The sequence below is a fragment of the Watersipora subatra genome, chromosome 9 (genome assembly GCF_963576615.1).
Source record: "Watersipora subatra chromosome 9, tzWatSuba1.1, whole genome shotgun sequence".
NCBI lineage: Eukaryota > Metazoa > Bryozoa > Gymnolaemata > Cheilostomatida > Watersiporidae > Watersipora > Watersipora subatra.
Genome location: NC_088716.1, coordinates 23,994,404 through 24,006,320, shown reverse-complemented (window position 1 = coordinate 24,006,320; position 11,917 = coordinate 23,994,404). Strand labels below are relative to the sequence as shown.

At 37.3% G+C, this 11,917-nt stretch overlaps 1 protein-coding gene across 2 annotated transcripts in view; it reads right to left on the bottom strand.

Moving 5' to 3' along the window:
- Positions 1 to 237: 237 nt before the first annotated feature.
- The window catches only part of LOC137403820 (uncharacterized), a 29,247-nt gene continuing 17,567 nt past the window's right edge, over positions 238 to 11,917 (bottom strand). For both annotated transcript variants that reach the window (XM_068089882.1, XM_068089883.1), the window contains 7 exons: positions 9,290 to 9,429; positions 8,289 to 8,449; positions 8,041 to 8,173; positions 6,738 to 6,938; positions 1,924 to 2,020; positions 1,271 to 1,400; positions 238 to 639 (listed from right to left, as the gene is read on the bottom strand). In XM_068089882.1, coding sequence (XP_067945983.1) covers positions 624 to 639; positions 1,271 to 1,400; positions 1,924 to 2,020; positions 6,738 to 6,938; positions 8,041 to 8,173; positions 8,289 to 8,449; positions 9,290 to 9,429 — 878 coding nt within the window. In that variant the 3' untranslated portion in view covers positions 238 to 623. The remainder of the gene's footprint in view (positions 640 to 1,270; positions 1,401 to 1,923; positions 2,021 to 6,737; positions 6,939 to 8,040; positions 8,174 to 8,288; positions 8,450 to 9,289; positions 9,430 to 11,917) is intronic.

Below are 11,917 nucleotides of genomic sequence, written 5' to 3'. Positions count from 1 at the left end.
ATACTATTGCATGTTATGATTACATGTTACGATTACATGTTATGATTGCAAGTTATGACCACATGTTACAATTTCATGTTACGGTTGCATGTTTTAATTGCATGTTACAATAACATTAGAAAACTTGTACTCTTTACCATGTCAAGGTCATCTTGCACCAAATAAACATGCCTTATATATTTCTTTAGTCTTCATGCTACTTCTACAACTACAAAGAATTGCATCACCAAATTTCAATGACAGAGCCACGAATTAAAATTTATTTAGTAAATAATATATTGCATGTCAGCTTGCCTTTTGGCTGATTTCAACGTGAAAAAGTAAGCAACAACAAAAGACGTGCGAAACACCAGAAAACATACTAGAAGCGGCCATTGGCTAGTATCAAAAAGCAATAAGAAAATGTTGACATGAACATTGATTGGGCTGGACTGCTGTTTCCATGAGCTAAATTGTTATATAAGTGAAATAAAAATAAGAAATGGAATTGGGTATGCAAAAAATTGAACCACACTCACGCTAGATAAACATGAAGAGCTGAGGCTACATAAATCAGTCAGTATAAATCACATCGCAATCGAAGAACAAATCTATAGCATATTCATTTGTATATTCAGAAGTCATCACTGCGTTGGGCATCTAAAAAATATACGAATAAGGATGATAGTAAAGAAGAGCCAGCCAATCAAAACAAGTGTTAAATACTTATCATAAATCTACAAGTTTTTTTTAACAAGTTTAATTTGATAAGTAAAACATTTGACTATTGCAGAACTAAAGAGGTATGAAGCAGAATTGAAAAAGAGGCTATATGCTACAATTAGGTTGATTGCCCAACATGTCTTGTGTTTTGGTTTGACACAGTAAATAAATGATGGTAGTTTTATCTAAAACTGGAATCTAGATCGAATGTTTTGTATTACCGCAGGTAGATGAAAACAAGAAACGCAATTAGAGTTTATGCCCGAGTAACTCTATTAATGGTCGACACAAGTTTAAATAAATTACAAAATTGAAAACCTGCTCTATACATTTCAGCTTACATAGCTCTAAACGCTTCTTAATAACTCTATGAAATAATGTGTAAGGATATGAAGGCAAAGATCTATGAAATGCAAAGCATATTTATTGTTACCACGTGCTACACTCATAGTTGCAAAAACAACAGTTACGAGGGGTTTCGGGTGTTTTAGTTGTTCAGCTAATGTTTTGAAGATCTTCGACAAGCTATGCATTATGGTTTCTCTAAGAAAGGCTCCACAATACTCACTGAACATCGCTAGATCTACGCTGTCGTGTAGTTGGTTCACCTCCAGTGTGCCTACTCACAATTTCAATTTCACTCATCAAACACTGCCAGAGTCCAAGTCTATTTGGGAAATCTACCTTCACAACTTGACCTGAACATACAAACAATTTTCACAACTTGACCTAAATATACAAACAACTTTCACAACTTGACCTAGGATTTCCAAAATTGGACTAAAAAACAAAGGCCACTTTAGCAACTTACGTACAGTCTAACTACACAAGCCACATTCACCACTTGGTCTGAATTTAGATGCATTCTTAGCAAATAGAGTTAAATAACAGCTGAATTTCACAATACACCAAAATATGAAAATCAACATCATAGCCTCGCTAAAATGGACGAAGAATTGAACGGAAGTTTTCTCAATTCTATATTTTTGTTGGCCTTTCAATTTTGCTATTTAATCTTTTCATTTTCAGTAACAAAACTGTGTCACTTTAAGTAACACCTAGTTTTGTATTTTAGAAATTCCTTCAGCTGTAAAACCAAACACATGTACACTCTTAGATTTTACATTCAAGGTTGGAAAGTTTGTATGTTAGGAGAACCGCAAGTAGAGGTTTCACTATACCAGCATATACACCGAGGGTAAATACAAAAGAAGCATTTACCGTGCTCAGAGCTGTTCATAATCTTGGCCACTTTACCCACATCGTCATGATCGACTCCTCCCCAGGCGAACTTAGGCTCGGTGATTGATCGTTTCACCTGACAGATACAACAGACGATTACAAATATCTACACTCTTGCTTGTCAATAAACAACTTCATGTATCCTTGCCTTCTGGAACACAAATAATTGTTTGTAAGATGCATTTTTTTTGTAATTACAATTTTTTTTATAATTTCATTGTAATATTATAGTTATTTTACAGGCTATAAAGCTTCTTGCTACGTTTTTATATTTCCGAGAAATCGTATAAAAAAAAATCATGCGTAGTAACTTACCCCTAATGTGTGACTGTGCAAGAAGGTAAATAAAAGCTTATTATTTGAAAACCTGCTGCAAAATGTATCTACATTATCTGCCTAGTAAATGCTACCTGATGAGCACAAATTAGCAAAACGCTGCAAGAAATACAAAAGTTTCTCTGTAATTCCACATATCTAGCGGACATGGACAAAAACACATAAGTACCGGTACAATACATATATAATAGATTATATTCATGGATTGTTGTCATAAAAGTCGTGTAGCAATTTATGTTGAAAATTCACAAGCATGATGCAAGCTGTCTGATAAGAATGAAATAAACCCTGGGCAGCTCTGGGAGTAATACTAGTTTTACATAAGATGGGTTATTCGTCAAGTGCTAAGGTATCGATTTAAGCAGCCCCAAAAGACCTTGAATGAGATCATCGACTAGAGCTAATTAAAATGATTATAATCTCACATTTAGCACAGTTTTATATAGTTTGCTCTATAAAACTGTGCTAAATATGTATGTAGGAAATATATACATGTATATATTTAGCACAGCTCCTACATACAGTAATACGTAGTTTCCTATATATATATATATATATTTCTATATATTATTTATTTATATTATTGTATCTAGGAAAATATGGTTTTTTTAAATTTGCTGCCACGGAAGATTCTAGCAGTAAAAATATTTATTGTAATAGCTATAAGCAAACAAGTGATGTGTACCACCGGTATGTATGATGACCTATTTCATCAGCGCCACAAAGATCATGAGTACGCGGCCTTTACCCTTAGGCATTTACAGAGCAACTTCTTCAGGCATGCCTATTAACTGGGCAACGATGCTGCCATTGAGAGCGATTTGAAAACAACACAACCTCAACTATTTTGATTGAACAATAGAAAGAATTGTAAAAACACCATTTACACTATTCTGATTAGTGAACCAGTCAGTCAGACAAATTGACATACTTGAAGCGAAGTGTTGGAGATTCCGTAGTTTGAAACAAGTGGTTACCATTAGAGCAGATTTTATGACTTGCCCTTGCTAATCAATGATCACCAATGGAAATTACATAGCTAACCATTTCTTAGCAAGATTTCACACGTGTTTAGTCCGTATCTATCTAAATACAGACTAAAACACAGACACATACACCGTAAAACCTCTAATAGAACTAGAACGCCATGGTGCTCTATTTTTTAACCCTCTCTTCATAGTGGCGGTCAAATGGAGGTTCCATTGGAGAGTCGCAGTCAATTTTTCAACTAGCTAGTCAGAATTTCAGGAAAATATTTTCGGTAAATTTACCGGTAATTGTTAGTAATCTTTCATTTTGTTAATAACAAAAAGGCCTCTATTTGCATGCATACATATAATCAAATAAAATGGAAACTGTAAACCTAACCTGAATACAAGATAGCAGAGAACAATCCATGTTTAGTTTAAAATTTTTGTGTAATTGAAAGAAAATTTACATGAGAGGATGACTTCAAATAAGTTACGCGGGATAACTGATGCAAAATAAATTGATAGTATATGCAAGTGTTTGTCTGAACACTAAATGCTCTATAGGTATTTATTGTGGAACGATTGATGGTTAATTAATAATTGGATGACTATCATCTGTCTGCGCGAGTATCATCGATGTTCACCTTTATGGTCTATCTGCAGTGGGTTAATTATGTCTTTAATTGAATCGCCTCTTTCATGTATGTATACTGTAAGTAAAATTTAATTAATGATAGCATCTAGCATATAATTGTATTAGTAAAAGGACAGTACAAAATAGCATAGTGATTACTGATGAGTAATCAAATATTCACTATTTAAAATCAAGTGGCACATCACCACCCTAGGACACTTATATTTCGCTAGTGTTTAGTTTCGTGAGTAGTATATAGAGTAAACTTTCGCTGCAACTTAATTTCGCAGCTCTGATGAGTGCGAAAATATGGTGATGTAAAAATAAATGCAGTAGAACAAACATAATTAGATTCCTCAGGTTCAGTTCACCAATAAAAAAATTTCAATTTGGGACTAGTTTGTAATTGTGAACCGCAGGTAGAATGGTGTGGGCGAGATCGATAATGCAATTTGATCGCTTGCTGCCATTTGATTCTTGGACTATCAATGAACAAAGCTATTTAATTTAGCGTTTTCGCTAGTTCGTTATGATAGTTTAGTTTCGCATATGAAATTTTTGCGAGAGAATGACTCCGCGAAAATGCGAAAGTTAGATGAGGCGAATACATAAGTGTCCTAGGGTATTACAATCGTCTTTGTCATTCTCAAGAGCTTCTGTGTCAGCGTCGAGTTGTTGAATAATTCCATTTGCATTGCTATTGCCAGCATTAGCCTGCGCTCATTGGAAAAGAACCGGTTCGGTGCTAATAGAACCATCTGATCTAAGGCAACGGATCTTTTTACCTTCGGAGCCATCGAGAGCGTTGATTAACCCACATCCTTTTAATGACTTTACGATTAGTTCATCTGGTAATTGACGCCAAGCATTACACCCTAAATTTTAAACTAAACATGAATTGTGCTCTGCTATCTGGTATCCAGGTTATGTTCCACTTCAAATATACCTCCATTGATGGGGCTCGCATGTTTCTGGACGACGTGTAAGTTTTCTCGCCCTGCACCATCCAATCCTCGTAAAACTGCCTGATGTCACTTTTAAACGGGGCATTCCAGTAGACATCAGGGGCCTGGATAAAAATTGTGCAGCCTCCTGGAATAACTGTCGTATCAATCCGAAGCTTTTTTAAGTGTATCTTTGTGGTATCGCTGATGTGACATCTGTACGAATTCCAGACAAAGTCGCTTTTCAAACAAAAAATAGCCTAAGATTTTTTGCAGAAAATCTGCAGTCAGATCATCGTTGAAGAGAGACCGGCCCAACACAGACAGAGTATGCATAAACCTCTCGACGATTTTTTTAATTGGTCGCTTGTTGTTTAGAAGTACATATGGTCGACATTTGAACCCGTCAGATCTAGCTGCATGCATGACAGTAACATGTACCTTGTCGTGACTGCTCGTCTTTACAGGAACCTCTCTGACTCCCTTACTTTCAACAGTTAGATTGTTGGAATAATCTAAATAAACGGCAGTCTCGTAAGCAGCATAGATATAAGTATAATTCGACGATTGACGCCACTGTTCGAAAATTAATAAGTAATTAACTATTTTCTCGGCGTACTCGTCTGGCCCCTTTTGGCAAGTAGTCGTTGGACGGCCTGAGACTAAGTTGCGATGAAACAAAAACTTTTCTAACCAGTCATTGCTTGCTTTGAAATCTTTATCTGTTGCAAATGTGAGTGCTTCTCTCTGAATCATTGTTCGACTGACACGAAGTTTCTTCTGACGTTGCTGACGAATCCAGCTGATGAGCTTCTCGTCGAAGTCCTTGTCATGCAGAAGACATCCTGCACCTTGCAGTCGTTTGCTTGACAAGATAGCATAAGACGTTTTCAACCGCGCCTCAAGTTGAAAACTTGAGGCACGGTTGAAAACGTCTTATGTTATCTCGTCAAGCAAACGTCTGATGCACTCTCTTTTTGTTTCATCCAATCTTTTACACACGACTGAGGGACCTTTATATCTTTGGCAGACTTGGTTTTATTATATTTCTCAGGGTACAAAGCGACATCCAGCTTAAATTGCAGATCATATTTAGTTCATTTTAAAGGAGTAATCTCTTCAAATTGGCTGACATGTCTGCTTGACATGTCTGCTAAGTTGTCATGATGCTCTGCAGAAGTTTAGCCGCGGTAGTAATATGCGGTAGGTACGTTTTAATTGAATGCAAGGTTCTCAATCTAGTAGGCTTATGTGCGCATGATCTATAAATATTTACCACGTGTTTGATTCGAGATCAATGTGCGGTATATTTGTTAGTAAATCTCGAAGTGTGAAAGCTCATCGAAACAGCAATAGGTCCTTCGATCATTAATTAGAAAATTGGCGTTCAAATGGAGGTGGCATTCAAATGGAGGTGGCGTTCAATTGGAGAGTGGCGCTCTATTTTTCAACCCTTCCATAGTGGCGGTCAAATGGAGGTGGCGTTCAAATAGAGGCGGCGTTCAATTAGAGGTTTTACGGTATATATGAGTTTATAAATCGTATAGCAGGGTCATCATTACTGGTGTTGCTAATACTGTGCTTTTAAGAAGCGAAACTAAGGTCAGCATGAGATGCAAACATGCTTTTCATTGGCTCCACGCAAACAGAGGAATGTTTCCTTTTGATTAAGCGGAGACATAACAAGCTAACTATACAACTACTCAACAATAAGAAACGTTTTGTACTGAGTCTTCAAAAGCCACTCTCTTGTTTCAATAGGTATGTCGGGTGTGTTACTGTTCACAGGGTCGGCTCATATGCAAATTCTTCTAAATCCCCAGACTTCAGTACTGTTTATTTAGGGTCAGCTTATATGCAGAGACATACGGTAATTGTATAAAGTCATAGAAATACCCATAATCCTACCTTCACTTTGTCACCCACAGTGATGGGTCTGGTCCGCTCAATCTCCTCCAGAAGACCCTTCCAGTTGTTGCATTCAGGAAAGTTAACTTCTACTTCTCCATCATTGACAGACATGAGAGTGCCAACACTGGTAGGCGTGACCCCAGCCCAACCTCTTGCTGGCTCAGTCACCTTAGCTCCCATCCAAACCTCTTCTCCAACCTGCTCAGCAGATGAAAATTTATACATATATAAATCTCAGTGTTTGTCATTTGTGTGTCAAAAATAGTCAGAAAAATCCGTTTCACACCGGATTTGAACTTTGAACCTCCAAGTCTGCAGACAGGCGTACTAAACCACTATGCCAAGCAGCTACATTGTTATACAATGGAATAATTGTGGGCATACTCATCAGATCGATTACAATACACAGTTGAATATATATATACACATAGCACATTGAAAATCATGATTGTTTGAGAGATCGTTACGCATAACGTAACCATTAAGCTAGCTTCAGACACGGCTCTTATTATAGTAAAGATTTAGAGTAGCTGAAGGTACTCAAATTTATCGGGTAATTGTATTATTACCCGGCATTCAGTAGTTCTGTCATAAGTGCCAACCTACCACGTAATGCACATCCCATAAGAAAACTTTCTATAGCACTCCTAGACTGTTTCGTGACATGCCATATATGGACAGATACAATAACGCCTCGCTACTTTGCGATTCAGCTATTGTGGCTTCAATACTTGTTGGGGTAAAAGATATTTATTAAAAAGTTGAGACCATAAAAATAAATAAAATGCGTAAATTATTTGAAAGTAGGCAATAACTTTGCGACGGTGGCAAGAAAGTATGGGAAGAAACATATGTAAAACTGCTTCAACATCCTTTTACGAGAGTTATCCCCTCTCTCATATTTACAGCCGGGACTTCCTTCTCACAACAAGCCAATTTAATCACCAGCCTGAATATTCAGACCAGATCAAGTTCGTACTAATGCCCAAGTGGTTTCTATGGCTTAAAATATATACTGAAAGTTGATAAAGAAAACTTTAATTTATCTATATCTAATTTATCTAATAATCTATCATTATATATGAAACTCACGCAATAAAAACGATAAGTTTAGAAAACAGTTCAAGAGTTCTGGTGTTAAAATTATTGCTCATACTTTGACAATTAGTTTCGAATTCATAGATTTTCATTTCTTGTGGGAGCCGATGGTCCTGGTTAACCGCGCAGTGAAGGGCCACTGTATTTTGCTATTATGCAATTATTAGCAGGTTGCTGACCAACGCCTCAATAAACAACCCACCTTAAGTGGTTCTGGGGGAATCCTCTCTAACTCGTCATAGAGAGCAGACCAGTCATGATCCTCTGGAAAGTCAACCTCCACCTGACGACCCTTGCTCGGCCCTGAATTCTTCAACTCAGTCAAAATTCCGATGCTAGAATGCAAACCAACATGTTCAATCATGGATGTTTGCATGGTAAACATAGACACTAAGTTTGCAATTAAAACCGAAAACAGGTCAAAGGCACATTTCGCTGTGATCAACTGACCTGCCAGGTTTGACGAGACCCCATTTGAAGTGAGGTGAGGTTACAGAATCTTTCACCTTGACCCGATCCCCTATGACTGGCAGATTATGTTTAGTGGCTGACTTCTCAAGAGAAGAGATGTTACCAGTCCATCGAGAGTTTTCAGGAAATATCACAGCGCACTACAATATAGCGTCCCCCTGGTGCAGTCTGGCTTTCATATATCCCTCAAGTCAGCGATCACAGCAGCGATTTACCATGAGTAGCACAAAAATAGTAAGAGGTAATCCACATAAGAATATCATAGTTTCTTTTACTTCCGCAAGTAAAAAGTGCAAAAATTTAGTTTTTTTCTTGATAAAGCTGTGATAATCTGTGATAAGCTGTGATAATCTGTGATAAGCTGTGATAAGCTGTGATATTCTGTGATAAAGCTGTGATGATCAACAACTGATAAAAAACTTGGAATAGTAATGAGTTGAATAAGTGAAATCTATTAAAATTGTCAATTTTTTCAAGCATTATTTTTTTCTTAAATTTTTGAAAAAATATGTTGTGTATATGCCCTAAGAGGTCAGATATGTAATAAGAATACATAACATAGCTGTTGGCGTGGCGAGAGCTTGGGAGATTTATGAAAATTAGGTTGAAAAGAACAACCCTAGGTCAGAGGTCAAAACTGATGCCTTATGACAGCAGCCCAATTAAAGTATATGGCACTAGCCAGGTGATAAACTTAGCTATTGGCATGCCTAAGGACTGATGGATAAACTGGAACAGACTTTCATGAGCCATTCCTGTTTGGTAGGTAACTAAACACTTTACTTTACACAGATTTCTGCATATAGAGCCATGAGATGGCAGCGAACTGAAACAATCTCCTATAGCTAAACTAACTGCTTCTACTTTGTAACAGGTAGCAACAGTAGCAAAGCAGACTGAAGAGCAGATATGACAACTCCTGAAGGAGATGACAACTCCAGAAGGAGATTGAATTACTTAAAGTGATAACGAGTACGTACATCCCCGTCATCATCGACCTGATGAATAAAGCCGATGCTGTAGTGGTTGAGGTCACTGAGGAGAAACTCAGAAGTCAACAATGAGTCAGCCATTCTCAGGCGCACGCTGTCACCGGCTCTAAAGCTGCCACCAACAGCATCTACAGTAAGATCAGAGTTGAATTATTGATGTGTAGAAACCAGAGCACAACTGAAATAAGAAACTGAACAACTTCTAGGGTTTGTAATTTATTGTAGTCGTGATTTGATGAAAATATCTGCAAGCGTATTTGCCATTAGTAGACATTTGTGTGCCTGGAGAAGCAAAGGAAACACATTTGTGTGCCTGGAGAAGCAAAGGAAACACATTTGTGTGCCTATGCAAGCAAAAGAAGCACTTTTTTGTGCATTGGAAGCACCTGCCCACCTTTTAATGTGTGTAAGTGTTTCCTAAAGATGCACTGATCACTTTTAAAGATGTGAAAGTGCTTCCTAGGGCTGCACTGACCATTTCAAAAGGTATGCAGGTGCTTCCTAGGGCTGCACTATCCTTTCAAAAGGTATGCAGGTGCGTCCTACGGCTGCACTGTTCCTTTCAAAAGGTATGCAGTTGCTTCTTAGGGCTGCACTGATCCTTTCAAAAGGTATGCAGTGGCTTCCTAGGACTGCACTGACCCTTTCAAAAGGTATGCAGTTGCTTCCTAGGGCAGCACTGGTCCTTTAAAAAGGTATGCAGTTGTTTCCTAGGACTGCACTGATCCTTTCCAAAGGTATGCAGGTGCTTCCTAGGTGCTTTCTGGTATGATGCGTGATTGTATGTTATCAAAATATGCAAAGGTTTTTTATGCATGTTACATCGAAGACATCGGTGCATCATTACTAGCGGTGCATCATTACTAGCGACCACCTAGTAATTTCATAATAATAGTTTTCATTGATGGCATAAACTCCCTTTCCCTATAATCTCAGACCATACATATTGTACATATTTGTAAAACAAATTTCCTAGACATTCTGTCTACTACCAAAGATGCACTCTAGTAATAAAATCTATTTAATGGGCACACATTAAAGTAATACTTCAATTTACGAGTGCCCCAACGTACGAGAAACTTGAGATACGAGCCAGTTTTTAAGCAAGTTTTAGCACTAACATACGAGCCATGTTTGAGATACGAGCACGTGAGTCAGTTGCCAAGTATGTCGGAGGTGTTTTATGAGAACAGCACCACTCCGTATTTTTCAACTGCTCAGGTTATACTTTTGTATCGTGTTTTTTGTGCGCGATTTTCAGTGCAGAATTATGTGAATTAAAAGTACTGCTCGTAGACCGAAAGTTTGCCAGTAAAATGAAAGATAATGCAAAAAAAAGCGAATAATAACAATTGATATTAAACGGAAAATTATGCGAAATGTGTATGCGTGATTGAGCTAGCTCAGCAATATGACAGAAATACATCCACAACTATCAAACAGAAGGATTATATTCAGGGCATTTAGTTGCAAAAGGACTAACCATAGTTTCTAAACGGCGCTGCGATCTTCACGACCGCTGATGGAGAGACTGCTCAGGCATTGGATAAAAGATAAACAATTGGCCGGTGACAGCGTAACTGAAACGATGCTATGTGAAAAGGCCAGTGCTATCTATCAAAACTATGAAAATAGGCATTCGGACAAGTTGGCTAGTGATCATGCGTTAACCCTTTGTGACGACACCTATGTTCGTCCTAATCGCAACATGTTGAAAGGACGACAAAGGCAAATGTCCTTAGATAGGTTTCTCTTAAAACGGCCAGCTGGTCGTGAGAGCGAAACAAAGAAAAAATTAGCTCACTAGCGAGAAACTTAAAACTATGAACGCCGAAGAAATTTTAATTAGGCCTACATTAAGTTAAAAATGAAAGTTTGCTTTTAGGTTTGCTTCTAAGTTTGTCTTTTAAGACTGATAAAATCCAAATTTATCAAAGTCAACTGTTGTAATGAAGGATAACTTATCTCTCTCTCCCTGGCAAATGCTAGCGTTAGCTGCTATTGTATGTATTTAATTTTACATTAAAATTAATCACATTTCCTTGCATTATTTTTTCTTTGTTGTTTTTAGAAAGCATGTAGTACGTAAGGACAATAACCAACGTGTTCTTTCTGTATTTTAGTAAACTTCAAACTTTTAACAAAAGTTTCACGAATCGTTTTCATTATAACGGATACCGGATATTGGATAACGGATAACTTGCCATGGCGAGTTCAGCGACGTATATCTTTTAATATATACGGCGATAGATAATAGATACGGATCTTTTAATAGATACGGAGACAATATAATTGTCTGCGCAAGAAGAATTGGCCTTGACACCAGACATAGTAATTGAACCTTACAAAAATGATTTCTGAACAGGAGCATCGTAACAGGTAGTCGCATCGGTAAAATAATCAGCGTGCGTTATCGCTATGGCTGGAATGACAAATCCACAGACGACATGCTTTGAGAAATATATATAGAAAAACATTCATGCCAAAAATGAACTACGTGTTTTATAGATGTGCCAGCATTTTATATGAATGCTTTTGATGATTTTAAGAAATCTTTGCTATTATTTAGTTATAATAACAAATATTTTAATTATTATCAGCGCTGCCTAGCCAAGT